This window comes from Castor canadensis, chromosome 15 (assembly GCF_047511655.1).
Source record: "Castor canadensis chromosome 15, mCasCan1.hap1v2, whole genome shotgun sequence".
Lineage (NCBI taxonomy): Eukaryota > Metazoa > Chordata > Mammalia > Rodentia > Castoridae > Castor > Castor canadensis.
This window is the reverse complement of record NC_133400.1, coordinates 27,755,159-27,775,953: the sequence shown is the minus strand read 5'-3', so window position 1 is coordinate 27,775,953 and position 20,795 is coordinate 27,755,159. Positions and strand designations below refer to the sequence as shown.

Sequence of the window (20,795 nt, the reverse complement as noted above, 5' to 3'; positions counted from 1 at the left end):
CCCAAGGCCTGGTAGGGTGAACTGATGCTGGACTCTCAAGAGGAGACAGAGACCAAGGAGGAGGGGCACAAGGGACAAGAAGCCCAGAGAAGAGGGGCTCAGTGAGGTGGCAGGACATGGATGGGGGATGGGGTCAAGGGATGTTCACGAAGGATAGGGATTGCACTTGATCCTCTGTGACAGTCCTGGAGCTCTTCCTGTGTGCCCGGCAGCAGGTCAGCTTTGGCACCTTGAACAAGACAGACCTAGGACTTGCCCACACAGACCTCAAATTCCAGCGTGGAAGCAGAGATGAAGATGAAAAAGAAATAAGTACTGCACACCTTGTGAAAAAGCCAGCAAACAAAGCCACATGGCAAAGCCACAGACTGGGGGAGCGGGTAGGTAGGAAAAGCAGGTGTGCACTTGAGCTAGATGTGAACAGCTAGAAGACTGTTGTGAAGACTGGAGGACACAGCCACAGTAAAGGTCCTCAGGCTGGAAACTTGAGGACCAGAGAGGGAATGGGGCCTGGAGTTTGTCAGGTGCAGGGGAGAGTGGGGAGAGATGAGACTGAGAAGTGGGCAGGGTTGGACCTCACAGGGCCCCTGAATTTTAGCTGATAGACTAAGGAAGCCCGTTGTCTTAGTGCACACTGGCTACTGAGAAACCTGGAGGCAGGCAGAGCCCCCTGTGGAGCTGGGGGAAGAGGGCAATGTCAGATGGGCCTGGGTGCACAGTGAGGAAAATGATGGAACCACAACCACATGCCACAGTTAGGGTGAACCTCATGTGCAGATACACAGACAGGAAGGCCCCTGTGATCCATGCCAACACAGAAGCTGAGCGCAGACTTAACCTGACCTGTCTACGGCCGCAAACGCAGATGGCCACACTGCAAAGCAACTGGTGGCTCACCAAAAGGCAGCGAGTACTTGGTTGCTTCTTCTGCGACTGTGTTTGGGAAGGGAGTACAGATGGAGGTTTCTAGAAACTGGTAGGGCCCATTTCTTGGTTTCTCTTGTTAACTTAGCCAGCATCTATTTAAAAACAAAACCAAAAAAACTCCATTGAGTTATAATTTATATGTCATAAAATTCACTTGTTTTATGCACACAACTCAATGATTTTTAGTAAATCGAAACTAAGCAGCTATCACCACCTATCGTGAAGGGCATTTCCGTGTCCCCATGGGAACCCACATGCTGGTCTCAGTCTCCATCCCTGCCCTCTGCCTGGGAAACTGTCAATGTGCTGTTGCGTCTAGTCATCTTATGTGACTGGCTCACATCCTGTGTGGACACTTCTGGTTTCTTTCACAAAGCATGATTTTGAGGTTCGCCACCCTGTGGCATATCTCAGGACTTCATTTCTGCCCATTGCCCAAGAGTACCCATGGTGTAGACACAACAGTTTATCGACTTGCCAGTCCATGGGTACCTGGCTCGTTGCCACTTTTTGGCCATCGATCCTGTTGCTATGAATATTTGCATGCAGGTCTCTATGAGGACACATATTTTCACATCTCTTGAGACAATTCCTAGGGTTAGAATTTTCTATATGACTCAATCATACTGTAAGTTTATGTTTCACTTCTTTGTTGTTCTTCTTCTGGCTGTTTTTGAGACAAGATCTCACTATGTAGCCCAGGCTGGTCTTGAACTCACAATCCTCCTGCCTCAGACTCAGTGCTGGGATTGTAAATGACCCCCCACTACACCCAGCTCATATTTTACTTTTTAAGAAGTTGCTAAACTGTTTTGCAAAGTTAGTACCTGAGGTCTTGACCTGAGTATTAGTTATAGGAGGTCTCAATTTATCAATTACTAGTTCAATTATGTATTTATATGCTTTCTGTATTTTCTTGTATTTTACAATTTTAAAAGTTAAACACTAAATTGAGGGTGGAGTGGTAAGTGGAGTCAACGCTAGGAGTTTTCTGTAAGGGGCAGAACTTGGGGATACTGCTTGGAGTCCCTGTGAGGGGAGCCAGATCCTGCCTGGATCAAACTTTAGGGGCTCCAGGACCCATCAGGCTCACCACTTGGGCAGGCATACATATGCAAAGCATATACCAATATGTGCAAATGAGCTAGGCTCTCCCAGATTTCCTCATCTTGGAAACCAATCCCAATCTCTAAACCAGGCTCAGGCACCCCCAGACTGACTTTCTTGGGAGGGAGGAAGCCTATAGTCTCGCAGGTGGCTGGGGTAGAGTATCAGCTGCTAATCCCTGGCCTGCTGAGGCCACCACTCTCCCTGATCTCCACATTGACCTTGGGTAAGGCAATAGCTAATCTCCACCCCTAGGCACATAAGGGCTGGCAGACAGTGCAGCGAGGTCTTCCCTGAGGTTTTCCGGGAGGGGGACAGCCCTCACAGCTCCTAGGCAGCCCTGATGCAGGCTCAGGATCCTTGTCTAACACAGAAAGGAGCCTTGAGGCCCAGAGAGAGACAGCACCTAGTTCAGGGTCACATGGCCCAGGCTGGGCTTAGCAGCCACCCCTGGCCTGTCCTAGACTGGCCACTTCCACTTCCAGGAAGCCCCAGCTCCTTCTCTGCCCAGCTTGTGCTGAGACTGACTCAGGAGACACCAGCCTTCAAGAAGATGGACAAGAAGGCTGATGAGAAGTGCCTGGTGCCTAGAACCCTGGCAGCATTTCCAGGTTGCCGGGAGCAGTGCCCTCACAATCAGGCAGCAGTGGGCATTGTCTCTGCACAGTGCTCCTTTATCCTCTTGCTGTCTCCTCCTCCCTCCCCCTCCTGTCCACTGAGCAGTGGAAGAGCAGAAGGTCCCCACAAGCCTGTGCATCTAGACCTGTGCCCTGAGACAAGGTAGCACTGTCGGTTGGGGGAAGCATGGAACTTTCTCTTCCTTCCTCTGCATGCTCCACTTCCCTGTCCTGCTGTCCCCCCATCGTCCCAACCCCCAGACAGCTTTCCCATGCCTTGTCACTGTGCCCCTTCCCATCTTATCCATGGTCCAAGGTCCTCTTTCTTCCTGCCCCCTCTGGCTCTCACCTCCATTTTTCACCTCTAAGTCGGGGTCAGGAAGAAAGCAAACAGAGACGAATTCTTACTAAAGTGTAAATGACTGAAAGAGGCTGTAAGGAATATGTTTTTAAAAGGGAAGCACCAAGTGCTGTGGGTGTAGCTCAGTGGCAGAGTGCTTACCCACATGTCAAGGGCCCTGCTTTTGATCCCCAGAAAAGGAAAAAAAAGGGAGAAAGGAGTTTCTAGTTTAGTAAGCATTTCAATTCAAATGCAAGCATGCTTTACACTGAAAGAGAGGCACCTGAACCAGTAATGTTTCTCTAGTTCAAATTCATCCTGTCTCTTCCCCTTCTTTAACAGCTCTATGTCTCTCTGTAGTTTTGGGTAAATGCTGGAGACCTCAGCAAAGGCAAGCTGGGAATTGGCTCCCATTCTGAGCACTATTCTGAACGCACTACGGCTGCCTTTTCTGGTTCATTATTTAACAGATGTACAGCCACCTCTCTTAGACCCTTCCCTGAGTGTCCCAACTCCAGACCAGACCCACCCCCTCACAGCCCGTGGTGCAGGCTGTGTGTGTGGGTGTGTGGTGTTGTTTGAGTGTCCCTGCCACCACGTGAGGAGATCCTGAATAACGACACGGCACACAGTAGGTACTCAATAAATGCTTGACTCACAGACAAATCAGTACAGGCCAAGGTTGTGTTCCTACACAGAAGGTATCTGACTGGCAGGAACCCAGGCTGAGCCCCTTTGTCCCCCCTGCTCCTCAGCCATGGCCCGTATCATCGACCTGGTGCCCTGGGAAGATGGGTGTGCCCACCTGTACACGTCCCCGGCTGTCCTGCTCCCACTGGAGAGGCAGTGCAACCAGCTGGCCAGCGTGAAGCAGCAGCTCTACCACCCGGCCCTGCCCACCCTGCGTCGCATGGACATGGACACGGTCAAGGCCTGCCTCTCCGACGAGCACTGCCAGTCCACCACCTACTGCCGCAAAGGTCAGCCACCTTGCCTGCCACTTTGGAGAAGGGGTGGGCAGTGGAGGAAAGAGATCTTGGAGGACAAGCTGAGAGTGGCAGATGAAAGAGTGACAGGTCCGTCCAGCTCTGCTCCTCGCTGTCCAGAAACCTCCTGCAAGGTCTGAACCTCTGCGTTCTTAGCAGTAAATGGGGCTGGAGACAGAGCCTGCCTCCTGGGGTTTTTGTGAGGCTCAAATGAAAGACGGTAGGAAAAGCACTGAGAGTGCTTTTTCAGCACACATATGCACTCAGCAAAGGTCAAGATGGCCCTGCTACTGCTTTTTTAAACTGTTAACAAAAAGAGGTTTATTTTGGCTCTCAGTTACAGAGGTACAAGGTCAAAGGCCACATCTGGTAATGGCATTCTTTTTTCATTTGGTTGGTTGAGACAGGGTCTCATTATGTAGCCCAGTCTGACCTTGAACTCTCCATCCTCCTCCTCTGCCTCCTGAGTGTTGGGATTACAGGCATGCACCACCACACCCAGATAGCTGAGAGACAGGGAGCACGTGAGTGTGCACCTTACTGTCCTTATTAACAGAGAGGGAATTGTGCAGTGATGGGTCATTGCTGTCGTAGGAATAATAAGAGCAACTTCTGCTCAGCCACCCCTGCATCATGGGCACACTCCCATGAGTGTGAATGTAAACAGGCCTCCTGTGCATGGACTGAGAAAATATTTAGGAGATAAAGTCAACAGGATTTGGTGCCAGGCTGAGTAGGAGGAGACGGGCGATTCCTAGGTCCCAGCTTGGGTGACAGGTGGGTGAGGTGTCAGAGGCTGGAAACACAGGGGAATCAATCTAGAATTGTGTATTGCAACTGGTTATTAGTCTTTGCCTTAGTCTAAAACAATCCACCCCTTTTCCCTTTCCCCATAACGCAGCCTTTTTTCTTCTTTTTTTTTCTAACTCTGCCTCCTTTTTTTTTTTTTTTTTGGCAGCACTGGGGTTTGAACTCAGGGCTCATGCTTGCTAAGCAGGTGCTCTTACCACTTGAGCCACTCTGCCAGCTAACAGTCTTTTTACAGAGTCCCAAACGGTTGTGTTGTAGACAGTCCCACACAGAGAATTTGAGCAATCATTTCCTCATGGAATTCTCTACCTGGTTAACCTGTTTTCTGTGAAGCCAGATGCAGAGTTCTAGTCAGTCAGACTCTCCCCGGTATGGATGCCATGTTTGCCTTAAAGCTGCAGCAGGGGCCCTCGGCTGTCCCATCGTGCATGCTGCTGTGTTTGACAATGTCGTTAAGGTGACCTGCACGTACATTGTTCTCTGCCTCCAGTGATCTTATAAGCTTTAGATTTTAAACAAGTGGTCTCAAATTATTCCTTTTTGTGTGTGTGTGTGCTGCTGATTAAACCCAGAGGCTTAGACCGGTACTCTACCACTCCCCAGGCCTTGGTTTTTTAGACAAGCTTTTACTGTGTACCTTAGGCTGTCCTTCAACCTGCTACATAGCCCAGGCTGGCCTCAAATGCAATCCTCCTGCTTCCCCCTAGGTTCTAGAATTACAGGTGTGTGTCAAATTATTTTTAGCAGCCGCAGAGTGCAGATGTACTGTGCAGCTATTTAACTGTTTTTTTTTTTTGGCAGTACTAGGGTTTGAAGTCAGGGCTTCTTGCTTGCTAGGTAAGCGCTATACCACTTGAGTCAAGTCCCCAGTCCTAACCAACCCTTTAATGATACACTCAAGTTGTTTTCAGTCACTTAGTGTTGCAAACAACCCTGAAATGGGTCAACTTCCTGTGCCATCACTTGCACCCTTTGGGGACAGCTGGAGCAAAAGGCATGTGTGTACTTTTAATCCTGATAGATAGTGCTAACTGCAAAGGCACCGAGCAACTTACAGCTCTCTGGCAATGTATGACAAACACCCGGTTTCCTACAACTGCTGTACCTTTTAGATTGTTCGCAATCAAATTTAAAAAAAAAAGAAAATTTTTTTCTTGTGGTATGGAGACTTGAATTCAGGGCCAATACCTCAAGCCACTCAACCAGCACTTTTTTGTGATTTTTTTTTTTTTTTGAGATAGGGTCTTGCAAACTATTTGCTGGGGTTGGCCTGAACCTTTATCCTCCTATTTATGCTTCCCTGAATAGGCACCACCTCACCCTGTTGTGTGTTGAGAAGGGGTCTCAAGAACTTTTTACCCAGGCTGGCCTTAAATCCATAATTCTCCCCATCTCCACCTTCTGAGTAGCTAGGATTACAGGCTTGAGCCATCACACCTGTCTATGCCTTAATTTTTTTATAAAATATTTAGTGGCTTTTAAATTTCTAAAGTAAAACACCATATTTCACCTTTCACAATAGAATAAACTCCATACAGATCACTGTCTCATCTGTAAAAAGCAAGACCCTATCTCAAAACAAAAACAAGCACAAACAACACCACAAAAAGCAAAAGGGCTAGTGGAGTGGCTTAAAGGGTAGAGAGCCTGCAAGTGCAAGGCCCTGAATTCAACCCCCAATACCGCCAAAAATAAAATAAAGTGTGTGATTGCCGGTGAGGAGCTACCTCTTCTCTAAATTCTTTCAACAGATGAGTTTGACAACGCCCACTTCACACTCCTGGGGGTCCCCAACAAACCCTTGCAGTGCTTGGTGAGTGCCCCTTGCCCTGGCCCTGGATTTGCTCAGGGGCACCAGCCTCACCCAGTCCCATGTACCCTGTGGGCCTGGGCTCTACATTCTGAGTATGTCCCCAGTGGCCTGCTTAGAACCCTCCACTCCCACTCAATTCAGGTCGTGGGCTTCCGGAACTCCCTCAGTCAGATGGGCCAAATGTCAGCCAGGCCTATGGGTTGGTCTTCAAACTCTTACAACTTCTGCTATGGTTCCCATCACCCTGGCAGGACATCACGGCGACCGGCCAGAAGCTCCACCACAGGTGCCGCGAAGGAAGACTGGTGCCCATCGTGCCTGGCATCAAACGGGTCGACTGGCCCTGCTTCACGCGTGCCATCGAGGACTGGTCCCACTTTGTGTCTACGACTGGGGAGTTCAAACTGCGCTGCCCAAGCAAGAGGGGTCAGTCTGCCGGCAGGGGAGGGCTCCCTGGGGCGGGGGAGGTGCAGCAGCCAGCGAGGGCGGCAGGCGGGGGTCCGGCAACCGGGGAGCAGCTGGGCCACCTGCAGCAGCAGAGCCCGAGAAGGCTGAGGGGCTCAGAGGCGGCGCTCATCTTGGAGAGGCGCGGGGGAGCCAGGTCTAGCTCAAGGCCAGGGGAGACACCCCGGACCCGGCTGGGGCTGATTCTGGAACTGGCGGAGCCGGGCCTTTGTCTTGGTTGGGAGGTTGAGTCCCTGCTGCTCTGGGTCCAGAGCTTTAGTGCAGGGGCGGGGCTTCTGCGATGAGGGCGGGGCTTCTGCGATGAGGGGCGGGGCTTGTTGGGAACCCTCTGGACCCGCAAGATGGGCTTTCTCTACAGTGGAGAGTCTCAGCGGCTACGCTGTGCGCCACTTGAAGCCGGATGTGACCCAGAGCTGGAGGGTAGGGAAACATTCGCGCAGACTGGTCCCCGGGCTCCTGGGTGGGGAGCAGGGATCCGAGGCGGGGAACATGGGAGGGATGGAGAGAGAGGAGACCCAGGCCAGGGGCCTCCTGTGCCCAGGGCCAAGATCTCCAGTAGGAAGTGCCTTGGGGCGTGAGGGGGGTCCTGCTCCCCTGGCATATCGGCTCCCTCCCTGTGGCCGGCACAGAACTGCCTCAACCAGAACCCCAGTCTAGACCGCTACGGACAGACGCCCCTACCCTACAACACGCTGTGAGTGACGCCACGCGCCCCGGGACCCCGTCCCTGGAGGAGGGAAGGTGGGGTCCTGGCCTCTTCCCTAGAGTGCACCCAATGACCCTTGGGAACGTGAGACCCACTGGCCCCAATACAGCACAGGAAAGTTGAAATTTCAAAATGAACACATGTTCAGTTCCTACCAAACGAAGCGCCCTGTCCTCCAGTCCCTGGCGGCTGCCGGCTTTCGGAGCGGGGGCGTTAAGCTGGGAGCAGGCGCCCCGCAGTCCCGCGGCGGGATGGGGACAGCGGTTCCCCCACACACACACCCGGGCTCACCCCTGGCGCTCTTTCACAGGAACGCTTTCCGCCGCTTCGGCTCCCACTACAGGTAGGGAAGGACCCCTCGCGCCCGCAGCCGGCCACGCCCGGGTCCCGCCGCGCGGGGCAAGCGCAGAGCCCCCTCCCCGCGCTAGGCCCACGGAGGGGTGGGGAACCTGGGCTCTGAGATCCGCACCTGGCCAAAATTCAGCTCCCAGGGAGCGGGGAAGGGAAGCTTATCCCTCCAGGACTGAGCCAGAGAAGGCTAGAAAGAGGGGGTGCCATCTGAGGCACATACAAGAAACACGAAGGAAGGAGCAAGAATCTGCCTCTCAGGATGAGGACAAGTTGTCAGGGAGGGTGCTCTCAGCAGAGTCACCCAAGAGCCAAGGATGCAGTGATGTGAGATATTCAAGCATCTTCGTAATTTGCCCATAAAAGCCCTGCTCGGTACACTTCTGCAGCACCAGACTCCTTGGGTGGACCAGGCATACCCAGCACAATTCTTTCTAAACCTTTTTGCTGTCTCAGCACCTAGATGGCCCTTCCTCCTCTGCCTGGAAAACTCCTCACTGTTCAAAGCCCAGCCCAGATGTCCCATCTTCCTTGAAGTCTTTCCTGGCCCTCTGCCTCTCCCCAACAGCTCATGTTCCATTTGGTAACCCTAGCTCCAGCATCCATACTATTGCTTTATCATTATTGGTGGAAAATTCCCTTCCCCATCCCCACACAGGGGAAAACTTTCTGAGTTTTGCTACTATATGACTCCTGAGTAGATTCACTAAATGACTGAAAAATGAGTGAAGCAGTTCATGGCTGAGAATCAGTGGGAGATAAGGATGAGGCAAACTGGATATGTAGGGGGTAGAACTTGAAAGCCAAGGAGAACAGCCAAAAACATGTATAAGGAAATAGGGAGCTATTGAAGCCTTTAGGCCACCAACAGATTGAAGGAGACTGTGTTTTCAGAGCCTTGAGGGTACAAAAGTCAACTTTGGGCAGAAGGACACCCTGAATCCCCCACCTCACCCTTCTTTCTCTCCACAGTTGTGTCAACTACCTGACCCCCTGGCATTAATCTGTGAAAAGGAGGCTGGATCCCCAGACAGCTGGGCCCCCAGAAGGACAGAGGGCATATGTGGCACCACCCATCTCCCCAGAAGTTCAGTTCAGCCTGTCTAGAAATAAACCTAATGTGCCTCAAAAAGATCCTAGGCATGTCTCTGTGTGTCTGTGTGTGTGTGTGTGTATGTTTCTCTGTGTGTCTCTCTGTGTGTGTCTCTGTGTGTCTGTCTGTGTCTCTGTGTGTATGTGTCTGTATCTGTGTGTGTTTCTCTGTGTGTATGTGTCTGTGTGTGTCTGTGTCTGTGTGTGTTTGTCTCTGTGTGTATGTGTGTGTCTGTGTGTCTGTCTGTCAGTCTGTCTGTGTGTATTGCACAGGCCAGGAGGGGCCAGGACCATAGTATAACTATGTCTTACCCCTTTCTGCCCTCTACCAACTCCTTGGGGAGTGGAGGGGGTACTGAAGGACATTTGGTGACCTTGGTGGAATGTCGGAGTCTAAGCCTCAAGCCCAGCCAGGATGGGCCTGGGAGCTGGGTTTTCCTGGTGGTGCTCCTTCCTGTCCCCTGCTTGCAGCCCCATACCCCAGCCCCTCTCCTTCAGGTCCTGCATTTGAACCCCCAAGGAGAAAGAGGGGGCCTGGGATGGATTCCTTGGTCCCTCTTTCTGAAACCCTTACCATAGAAGTATGACCTGGGGGCTTCCTGGCCCCCAGGGTTTCCCTGAAGAGGTAAGAGGCAGACTCTGGGAGGCTGGCAAGGCCTGTGTCTTCTATTTCCCATGAACCAGCAGAATGTAGAGCATAAACCTGATGGAATGTATGAGATGAGAATGCTCCCTGCTCCCAAAGGTACCACCAACAAACATACCATCTAAGCAAAAAGTTATCTGTCCACAGGGCAGCAGGACCAGCCCTCACCAACTCCAACGTCTGAGTCCTGAACCTCTCCTATGAAAGGCAACCATGGCAGCCTGGTCAGGTGCAGAATAGTCCTAGGGAAGAGGGGCTCAGCCTGGCATGGGGTTAGGGCAGCTAGTCATTGTGCTTTGCTCCTGGGCCTTCCAGACACCCTAACCCACCTATCTGTGAGAAGGCTTCAAGGAAAGGCCCCCACTGGGACAAAGGGCCACCAAGCTTAAGAACTGTCTGGACAAGAATTGTGTCCAGGGCTCTGGAGCTTCAGTGATCTGTAGATCTGAAACCCTGTGCATTTTCCATAGAAGGCCCATTGTTTCCATCTGAGTCTCAGGAAAGCCAGGCCCACAAAGGGTAGGAATTCCTAGTCTACACCCTCTCCTTCCTGTCCTGAATGTTTACTGAGCACCGATGGCACACAAGGCCATCCAAGAAAAAGGAATTTAAAGAATGCCAGCCCCTCACTCTGGCTGCTGAGTAACTGAGTTGGGACCATATTGCCATCTGAGCGAGCGTTGCCTACAGGGTTCAGCAGCACCCCAGGAAGTGAGCCAAACCAAGGCTCCCTATTTCACAGCTGGGAAAACAGAGACTCAGGTCAAGCAAATAGTTAGCCTTAGGCCAAACCTAGCTTTTAAATAAGTCCCAGCACCTGGCACAGAGTCTCATATGGTATGTGCTCAACTTTCATAGAGTAAATTCTCTCTCAGGATGGTGGTTTTTCTGCTTAACTTTGGGTAATAAGCATGAAGATGAGTTGTGTTGTGGTTTGATAGAAGCTGGCTTATCAACTAGATGCTAATTGTAATTTCTTTTAGGGGTGAAGGTGTCATCATTACCCCATCAGACTGAGATGAGGGATGTCCATCTTTCTGGCCTCAAGTATGGAGCTCTGCTGACAATGGCAGGAGGCCAGAGCCTGGAGAAGAGCAGACAGGAAGTAGTGGCAGATCACAGAGCCTCTTCTTCCATGGGAGGTGGGGGGCTGGTAAGGATGTACCCAGCCTCCTGCCAGGTCTAGCAGGAAGATGCCCTTCCTGAATGTTTGACTGAGCAAGTCCATCCCAGAATGTGGCCCAGCAAACATTGGAGGCCTTTGCCTGGGCTGGTGCTGTGCTGGGAGACACAGACAAGATGCCATCCCTGCCTTTGAGAACAGAGGCCCAGCCTACTCAAACCTGAAGCCATGTTCTTCTACTTCAGGATAGGGCAGATGGCAACCCACACCAGCAATTTAATCAAAGGCTCTTGTCTGCCCATTGTACATCTACTCTTAATTTCACAGATACAACAAACTGTGCCTAAGAACAAAGGAAATATGGAGCGGAAGGCATGAATGGGCCTGGTTGAGTGTGTACTTTGTATTCAGTGGAAGAACATGCATTGTTTTGCAGGCCCCCGGAGGTAGGCCAGCTGATGTAGACCAGGGGAGGGTAAGTGACTGGCCCAAGATCATACAGCTGATAACTTGGCAGAGATGGGAGTTGAAGCCAGCCTGCCTGATCCCCAAGCCTGTGGTTGCCATATGTGCCCCCTCCTGCTCTGAGAGGCAAGCCAAGAAGAAGGAGGAAATCAGGGCGGGGGTGTGAGGGTACAGGGTGGAAGAAGTTCCTGGTGCTGGAGGCATCTGACTAGGGTTTAGGAGGAGGATAGGATGTCCCAGCAAAAAGCTCTCAGATGTGGAGCTGGGGTGGCAGGCAACTGCAGTCCCAGCCACTGGGGAAGTCGAGACAGGAGGATCACTTGAGCCCTGGAGCTTGAGGCTAGCCTGGGCAACATATAGCAAGACCCTGTCACAAACAAATGAACAGACAAACAAACAAAAGGCAAGCTCTCAGGCTTGCTGGTGAGGGCCTCTTAGCCTTGGCTCCTCTGTCTCCAGGGGTTTTTTGTTCATAAATGGATCACATCAGAATCTTTATTGCAGTCTGGGCACAATGGCTCACATCTATAATCTCAGCTACTCAAGAGATGGAGATTGGGAAGATCCTGGTTGGACAAAAGTCCCCATCTCAATCAATAAGCCAGGTGTGGTGTCAAACACCTGTCATCTCAGCTACCAGGGAGGCCGTTAAGGTAGGAGGATCACACCTATGTGATCCAAATTGGGCATAAACTTGAACCCTACCTGAAAAATAAAAAGCAATAAGGCTGGAACTGTGCCTCACTTGGTACAGCACCTACCTAGCAAGTTAAACCCGATCCCTAAAAAGAAAAAGAAAAGAAGTCTTCACTCCAGACACAACCTTGGGGACAGTCCAGCTAGTCTAGCTGCTGTGACTTCTCTTCTAGGCCTTCCAGGCCCCAATCCCAATCCAATATCCTGATCCTTTACCACAACACAAACCCTACCACCCATGCCCTCACTTTTTCTCATCCAACCCCACAAGCTCTTATCTGCCTCTGAACCTTTGTGCAAAGCTGTCCTTCCACCAGACATGCTTTTCCACCTCTCCTCCCCAAGACCCACCCTTTCTTCCAAGGAACCCTCTCAAGTCCTCCCTCTTCCACCTTCCTTCCCCAAGATCACAAGGACAGGGACCTGTTTCAGGGGATTCCCCTCATGCCCTGTGGCCCACAGTGGGATTTCTTGCCAATTCCTCTTGAACTGGTGCTCAGGAACAGGGACTGGGGTCTTCCAACACACAGATCTGGACTAAATGACTGACTACTTATAAATTAGCAGTGGTGTTTATTACAAGCAACATGCAAAACACACATCATAGCCTGTGCCCTGGGGCTAGCACCTGGGTAGCTTCAGGAATGGGGTGAGGTATGAACTAATGGTGGGATGGGGTGAAGGTGGGGAAGGACCTGTGCACATATTTTATCCTAGATATCAGTAGTTTGACATTTTCTTACTCTAGCTTTTGATTCATGAAACCTCGAAACTGTCATCTGAAGTTCTTGCATTGTGCCTGGCAAATAGCAGGTGCTCAGTAATGCTTACGGATGAACAAAGGCAGGAATGCAGACCCAGAGTGGGACCAGGGGATACACACGCAGTGAAGAGCGAGACCTCCCAGGACCCTCCCCCCAACACACACACACTTGACCTTCTTTTCAGGACATTCCAGCTGGAATCTTTGTAGACTGAGAAAATCAATAGCGGCCCAGGCTCTTCCTGGAGGCGTGACCTTCAAGGAACAAAGAAACCACTTGCTTGTGGATGGGACTCAGAGCTTGTCCCAGGAGAGTCTGGCTGGGAGGCCTTGGGTGAGTTTCCGCAGCCTGGGTAGCTTAGCTCATGGTCGGCATGAGGCCTGTGAGGAAGGGAAGCAGGAAATGTTGGGCTGGATGGAGGCCACCCCACATAGTGCCCAGGAAGCATAGCCCTGCATAGTGCCTTTCAGAGCTGCCTCGGCACCCAAGAGAAATGGAGCATCCTAGCTTCCATTCATAAAGCAGTCAAGCTGCTGGAGAGGATGGCCTTTCTCTGTCCGTCGTGGAGAGCTTTCCTGCTCCCCTGGCCAGACCCAGTGCCAGGCCCAGTCCTGCCCATTGTTTCCAGCTTCCTGGTCAGCAAAGGACAGGCTGGAGCCAAGTCCCAGGTGTCCATGGCCAGAGCTGGAGTCATATGTGGTTCAGAGCCCAGAACTATCAGGACCTCACTGCCTGTCCTCTGCGTGCAGGCACCAGGCTCATCTGGCTGGCTCCCACCAATCCCAGGCCACTTGCACCGTGGTGTGGCTTTGAACAACCCCTTGGTCCCTGAAAGGTCTGCACAAAGAGAATAATATTCAGATCCTTCCTGTCCACCCTTGTGGATGGGGTTTACCTAAGGTCACATGACTGGAAATGAAGCTGGGATTTGAGCCTAGTGCAGACACAAGGGGCGCTGAGCACCCCCTCTCTGAGAGGTAGAGGCCTGCAATGGGGGGGTGTCCCTCCCAGGGCCACACGGGGATACAAGGGAGCACAGGATTGGGTCACAACTGGAGCCCCCTGTTCTACTGTACCCAGTTTTGAGCCCTCGGTGCAAGCAGCTTCTTGTCCCTTTAACTTTCTGCCCTTACCGCTCCCCATCCATGCCAGGGTCCCCCTAGCTCTCAGATGCCAGATCTGGGGGGCTATTTCTCCCTCCCTCCCCAGCTCCACCCTGTCCTTTGAATGGTAGATGAGCCACTAGGGGTAGGAATGGGGCACAGAAAAGGTGTGTAGAGGCACTGAGGGGGGAGGTAGCTGGACTGGGCATGGAGAGGATCTCTGTGGGACAGGGTGGGTGGCAGTGCAGGGGCAAGAGCAGGCCAGCCTCAGGGGCAAGGCCCTGCTGGCTGGGTCCTCAGCTGTGCCAGGGAGCAGCTGAACAAGCTTTCTTGCTTATCAGGGCCTGTCCTGGGGGTCCAGCCTTCCAGGGGCTGCTGGTCCCTCACAGCCTGGCTCCCTCCTCAGGGTCTGTGGTTAAACCATGAAGTCAGGAGGGGCAGGTCCACTCTTGAGGCCTCCAGGGGTCCTGCCAGCATCTTCACAGCTTCCCTACCAGGGCCTCACCAATGATTCCATTTAATTCTCACAACAGCTGGGCAAGGCAAGGGTTAACCTTTTTTCTTTTTTTTAATGGATGAGGCAACTGAGCCCCAAAGAGGTGAAGTGACTTGCCCAAGGTCTCACAGCCAGAACGCTCAAAGCTCGGGATTCAAAACCAGCCCTGCATCCCAGACCCAACCTGCCACTCTGGTCTGCACACCTCTCTCAGCCCTCCAAGTCCACATGGTCCCTGTGAAGAATGAGCAGACAAGCAGAGCTCGGCCTGTGACGGTCAATGTCTTTACTTCTAAAGCATACATTGGACTCTCTATATATTAACATCGAAAGTGGCTACCTAAAATGGAGTCATTCTTTTTAAAAATCCAGATTCCCACATTTATATATAAGATCCAAAATGACATGAAATTAAACTATACAATGCTATGAATAGTGTAACAAACTGCTTTTAGAAAGCAAAGTGAAAGGAAAAAATTAGTAGTTGGGACAGTTGCAAGCCTGGATTCAGTCTTGAGGCATTGTGACTGAGTGCCAGCCCCTCTCTATGGGCACAAGAGAGAATCCAGTCAGACAGAAGAGGTGGGTGTGGCTGTTCAGACTTCCCAAGGTGAGAAGGGTGAGGTGGTGCATTTTCCTGCCTCTCAGTGCCCTTGGCCTCTGTACTCTTCAGTCTTCTTTCAAGACCCACAACTAGAGAGAGGTAGGGCTGGAAGAGGGCAGGGCGCAGAGCTGGGTTCAGAATGGCAATTTAGACAATAAAGGTTGGCTGGGCTCCCGAGAGGGTCCTGGCTATTCAGAAACGTTGGCTGACCATGCATCTGCCAAGAATACTGCCTACTGTATTCCTTACTCTACTTGTTCCCCATTCCCTGTACTCTGGACACCTGATGCTCCAATAGCCCTGAGGGTAGCCAGAGCCCTAGAGTGGTCTCAATGTAGCCAGACATGTCAGGGAATTTTAGCAACAGGAGATCCCTCAGGTCCAGGCCAGCAGCCAGACTGATAGAAGGGTGGTATTCCCACGGGCTGGAAGGGCACTGTGGAGTTAGAAACCTTCCCTACCCTGGGTCCCTAGGCCTAGCTTTGGCTCTAAGGCAAGGCTGGGGCAGGCTGACTGGGGCCATGTCCCTGAGCCTGGATACTTTGGTTCACACAATGTGTGTGTGTGTGTGTTGGGGGGGAATGCTTGCATCTGCTGGAAAGATCATGGGCTTGGCCCTACCTTCTCCCAGCCCCAGAGTCTAGCAGTCTCCTCCCTTCAAATCGGCAGCTCTTACTGGCTGAGGGCACGTTCCCCACAGTTCAGAACTACACAGCAACCAAGCAACTTCCAAAGTGAGGAGTTGACCCCAGGTACAAACAGCTGCTCGTCCTCCTTTCCCCACTGACAGCACTGTCCTAGTTGAGGATGTCACAGGAAAGTCACTGCTTCCCTCCACCTGGCTGGGTCCCCTGGTCTCCAAAGAGACCGGGCTCATAAACCCCTATTTTGTACGTCTCACTTGTCAGAAACATAGGGAGAACATCACCCCTGGCTGTGGAAGACAGAGGGCGGTTGCTCATGGTCTGCCTTCCTGGTCCCCAGGGCTGTGCTACAAAGCTGGCCTTCTCCCCTAAACAGCATGGGATCCCCTACACCCGCCCATTTCAGGGGTGCAGGCCCTAGCATATTCCTCCTCCTTCCAGAGGAGAAACTATCTGCTTTCTAAGGAGGCTGAAAGAGTTGGGGGATATTGGGTTGGCACCCCCAACCCTGGAGCAGAGAGGTCACTTGACAGTCCCATGAGATTCTAGGCCCTCAGAGATAAGGGAGGCTGACAGCTCTCAGAAGGTGAATCCTGTGACCAGAAAGAGGTTTACAGAGTCAGGACTGGCTATAGCAATCTGGCTGCCTCCCCTGCTGCCAGGCTGGTGCCAGGACTGGGCACACCCACCCTCCATCTTCCTAAGACCCTTCTGTCTTCTCTCTGGGGCCTTCAGAACATGGAGCTGGATGGGGGTGTGGGGCGATACAGCTGCAAGGAGACAGGCTGGGCTGGGTTGGGCCTGGCCAGGGCGTGGCCTCAGGGCAAGCAGGCAGCCACTTGGTAGGCACCCTCAGCAGCTGCAGCGGCAGCGCTGTGCTGGGCACTGTGCTCCTGCAGCAGGGCCACGTCCAAGAAGCGCTCGCCACACCACACGCACTTGAACTGCTGCTCTCGTGCGTGCACGCCCTGGTGCTTGTTGAGATGCTCACGCTGCTTGAAGGCCTTGTCGCAGTTGGGACACTTATAGGGTTTCTCGCCCGTGTGCACCCGCCGGTGCCGCTGCAGGTCTGACGCATACTTGAAGCGCTTGTCGCAGTCCGGGCATTTGAGTGGCTTCTCGCGGGCCGGGTCGCAGCGGTGCTGCACAAACTCGGAGGAGGAGAAGAAGCGGCGCTCGCAGAGGGTACAGCGCAGGGGCTTCTCGGCTGCTGCGCAGTGTGCCAGCTGGTGTTTCTGCAGGGCAGACGCCCGCTTGTAGGCCTTGTTGCACACGGGGCACTTGAAGGGCCTCTCGGTGGAGCCCGGCAGGCACTTGTGCCGCAGCAGCTCAGCAGACTGGTCGAAGCCCTTCTGGCACACAGGGCATTTGAAGAGCGTCTCAAGAGTGTGCACGTGCTGGTGGTAGAGCAGGTGGCTGGGCTGCCCGAAGCCCTTCTCGCACAGGCCACACTTGAAGGGCTCCTCGGTCTTGTGCGTGCGCCGGTGCCGCATGAGTGCGTACTGCTGCTTGAAACCCATGGGGCACAGGTCGCACTTGAAGGGCCGCTCAGCGCTGTGAGTGCGCTCGTGCTGCCGCAGGTCTGAAGGCCGCTTGAAGGCCTTCTGGCACTCGCCGCAGCGGAAGGGCCGCTCGCCACTCGGGGTGCATGGGTGCTGCAGCAGCTCTGAGGACTCCTTGAAGTGCAACTCGCACACATTGCAGCGGAACAGGTGGTGCTCGCCTGAATGCGCGTACATGTGGCGCACCAGGTGCGAGCGGTGCTTGAAGGTCTTCTCGCAGACCGCACACTTGTAGGGCCGCTCCGAGCTGTGCGTGCGCTTGTGGTGCACCAGGTGGGACGACTGGCTGAAGCTCTTGTCGCACAGCGTGCACTTGTACGGCTTCTCGCCAGTGTGGATACGCTCATGCCGAGAGAGCTCTGACAGGTGTTTGAAGGGCTTCTGGCAGATGGGGCAGCTATAGGGCTTCTCAGGCTGTTCCACAGGGGCGACAGTTGGAGTCGGGGCAGCTGTGGGGAGAGAGGGGGCAGCAGTGGTGGCGGGCTCCGAGGACTCAGCAGGCTTGTAGGTCTTCTCACAGATGGAGCACTTCACCAGGCCAGTGTGCGCGCTGTGGTGCTGCGCCAGCGAGGTAAGCAGTGAGAAACCCATCTTGCAGACGCCGCAGACAAAAGGCTTCTGCTCGGCCTGCACACACTGATGTTCCAGCAGGTCCGTGGCCTGGTGGAAGATCTTGAGACACTGTGTGCACTGGAATGAGCGGTCGTGGCCAGCCAGGCACTGGTGCTCATGGGGGCTGGACAGGTGTGTCAGGTCATGACCACACACACCGCATTTGGGACCTGGTTCGCCTGCTGCTGGCAGAGGTGCATGCTGGGGGGGCTGCAGGCCGGGGTCCGGCTGCAGGAGGATGCCATAGACAGCACAGCCCAGGGGATTCTCAGCTGTGCCTGGGGGCAGCGCATGCTCAGCCAGGGCTGGGGGTGGCTCTGCATGGTGCTGGGGCTGCGGTGGCTGTGGCTGCTGGGGCTGTGTCTGAGGCGGCTGCTGCCAACTTTCCGACATACTTGGGAAGATGAAACAGGGTTTGGAGAGTAATGGCTTCAGTTTCCCGCTTAAGGTGACCCAACCCAGAGAGAGAAGCTGCCTGATCTCAGGGATGGTCAAGGACCTCAGACAAGGCACAGCAGAGGACTAGTCAGACTGCCCCAGTCATTAACCAAGAAGACAGACCACAGGCTGTGTCTACAGGACAGGGGGCTCTTCAAGGCAGGGTCCCAGCAATGGCAGGGAGGCTCTGCCTTCCCCAGTGATCAGTTCTGTAGGGAAGAGAGACATGGTGAACTTGAGGCAGGAACAAGCAGCCCTTCCCTGGGTCCTCTCCCTGTGCTTCTGCACTCCCCACAGTGGACATTAGCCATATCCAGAAGGGACATGTTCAGGGGCCAGAGACCAGCTCCCTTCCTTCACATGTCACCAAAGAAGCCTCCTAGCAGCTTAGCTCCTCGGGCAAAGGAGAGGGAAGCTGTCTCCACTCCCAGCCACTTCAACTCCCCATCCCTAAGCCAGGACACCCCAGCCCCCAGGAGTCCCCTCCCACTTCCTGCTGACTTCCTTTAGCCAGATGCCTCACAGAATGAGAGTGGAGTGATCTGTGCCCGAGACCTGCCAACCCTTCTTCCATTGCTACCCTGAATCCACACTCAGGACAGAGGAACAGTCTGCTGGTCCAAGGAGGCAGGCAGTTTTGGGACAAATACATGGACTCGAAGTCCATCTCAAAAATCCTCTCCTGTGAGGGTTGGGTGCAAAACACCCTTCACCTATCCCCCAGGCTTTCCACCCTGGCCACATGTCTATTCTCTCTCCATATAACAGGTTGGACAGCCTTGCAGGGAGCTGAACCCATGGGCAATGCAGGCTACATGACAGGTTCACAGACCCACCCAGCCTGGATATCCACCCAGCAGAACTTCCTCACTCTAGTCACTTCCCAGAGAAACACACACAAATCCTAAATCCCTGTGAAGGCCTGCAGGAAAACAGAAGAAATTGCACGGGTCTGCCTTAGAGATGTAGGATGTAGCATGGTAACCACACAGTGTTTCTGCTCCAGGTCCATAAATAACATTCTGGGCAATCAATGCAAAAGCCCACCCAGTCCAGGCAAATCTCACACTCACCACTTTGTGGCAGCAGAAAGTAATATCGGAGAAAGGGAGGAACTTTTAGAGCCAAAGGCAGCCTACTTCCAGGTTCCCAGCTCATCTGCCTCTTACATTTAAAACTTTTTAAGTTTGCTGGTGAAAGGAGGAAAGGGAGGGATACCCTCACAGGCCAGCCTGGCTTCCAACTGTTCTGCCAAAGACACATAAGTGTCAAACTAAAAGCTGTCATTCTCAGCATTTTTCTGGAAGGGAGGAAAAAAAGGAAGGATCTGCTGTTCTTGGTGGAGGCAGCAGATTGAATGAGCAAGCTTGATTGTCTAAACCCTCATGGGGCAGAGAGGAGGAAGGTGGGCTGCTCTGAGCGCATCTAGGGCTGGCTGCACCAATTCAACTGTGTGTTGTTTTTATTGGCATGAATGGCTGCCAGCCCCAGCCCCACCTCCCCGCAACAACCCCACTGTCCATTCTGATCCTCCTCGACAAGGTGCAGCCAGGAACTCTTTCTGATCACTCTGCAAAGAGGAGGAGAGAGGAGGGTAGGGGAGGCAAGGAGAGGCCCCCATCTGCGCTCCACCCCAGCCCTTCTTCCTCTCTGGGAAACCGAATGAAAGACGATCACCTCCCACCCGGCCCGGCCCGCTCGCCCAGCTGGGCTGCCTCCTGTCAGTCCTCGCCCAGGACAGCCGGGCCGCTGCAGCCCAAGAGCTGGTGGCTGGACCCGTAGAAAGCTCCAGGGCCGCAGGGTGGGCCCGGAAAGCGGCTACGCTTCGAGGCCCGGCCTGAGCCTCCCCGGAGCTCGGAAGGCCGCCGGGTCGGGCCGGAGGGGCGGGAAGCGACCGGGCCGCTGGGGAAGGGGTGCGGCGGAAGCGGCCTCCTGACGCAGCCCCGGGTGCCCCGCCGCTCACCTGCTCCAGACCGCCCGTGGGGCCAGGCGCGGGGGCGGGCGGCGACCAGCTGCTTTCTCACAAGCCCCTTTATTCCGGCTCCATCAGCGGCGGCGCGGCCTACGCGCGCTGCCAATCCTCGGCCTCGCGTAGCGGCGGCCCGGGGACGGAGGACGGGCTTGCAGCGTCCGGAATAGGGGAAGCGACGCGCGCGACCGGGCTAGCGGGGCCGGGGCGGAGGAGCGCCGGGAGGGCGGGCGGACGGACGGATGGCCTTGCGGAGACGGACGGGCGGGCGGGCGGGCGGCGCGGGGCCAGGGAGGCGGGGCCGGGGAGGAGCGGCAGCCTAGGCGGTGGCGGCGGCGGCAGCGGCAGCGGCAGCGGCAGCGGCGGCTGCGGAGGAGCTGGCGGCGCGGAGCGAGGCCGCCCCCTGCCGGGGACCCCGCAGCCCGGCCGGGTGCGAAGGGCTGGGCTCGAGCCGCCAAGGCA

General features: G+C 54.0%; 3 protein-coding genes across 3 annotated transcripts in view; 1 reads left to right on the top strand and 2 right to left on the bottom strand.

Moving 5' to 3' along the window:
* Positions 1–1,008, bottom strand: part of Cngb1 (cyclic nucleotide gated channel subunit beta 1) — a 74,096-nt gene extending 73,088 nt beyond the window's left edge. The window contains exon 1 of the mRNA XM_074055386.1: positions 898–1,008. The gene's annotated coding sequence lies outside the window, so the exon portion shown is untranslated. The remainder of the gene's footprint in view (positions 1–897) is intronic.
* A 2,740-nt stretch (positions 1,009–3,748) lies between these two features.
* Positions 3,749–9,310, top strand: Spmip8 (sperm microtubule inner protein 8). The gene is made up of 7 exons (XM_020164645.2): positions 3,749–3,971; positions 6,539–6,600; positions 6,852–7,026; positions 7,424–7,485; positions 7,695–7,759; positions 8,082–8,114; positions 9,092–9,310. The coding sequence occupies exons 1-7, from the start codon at positions 3,749–3,751 to the stop codon at positions 9,120–9,122; spliced, it is 651 nt and encodes a 216-aa protein (XP_020020234.1). The 3' UTR covers positions 9,123–9,310.
* A 5,457-nt stretch (positions 9,311–14,767) lies between these two features.
* Positions 14,768–20,597, bottom strand: Znf319 (zinc finger protein 319). The gene is made up of 2 exons (XM_020164643.2): positions 20,328–20,597; positions 14,768–18,573 (listed from the first exon to the last, which is right to left on the bottom strand). The coding sequence occupies exon 2, from the start codon at positions 18,317–18,319 to the stop codon at positions 16,571–16,573; it is 1,749 nt and encodes a 582-aa protein (XP_020020232.1). The 5' UTR covers positions 18,320–18,573; positions 20,328–20,597; the 3' UTR covers positions 14,768–16,570.
* Positions 20,598–20,795: the final 198 nt, after the last annotated feature.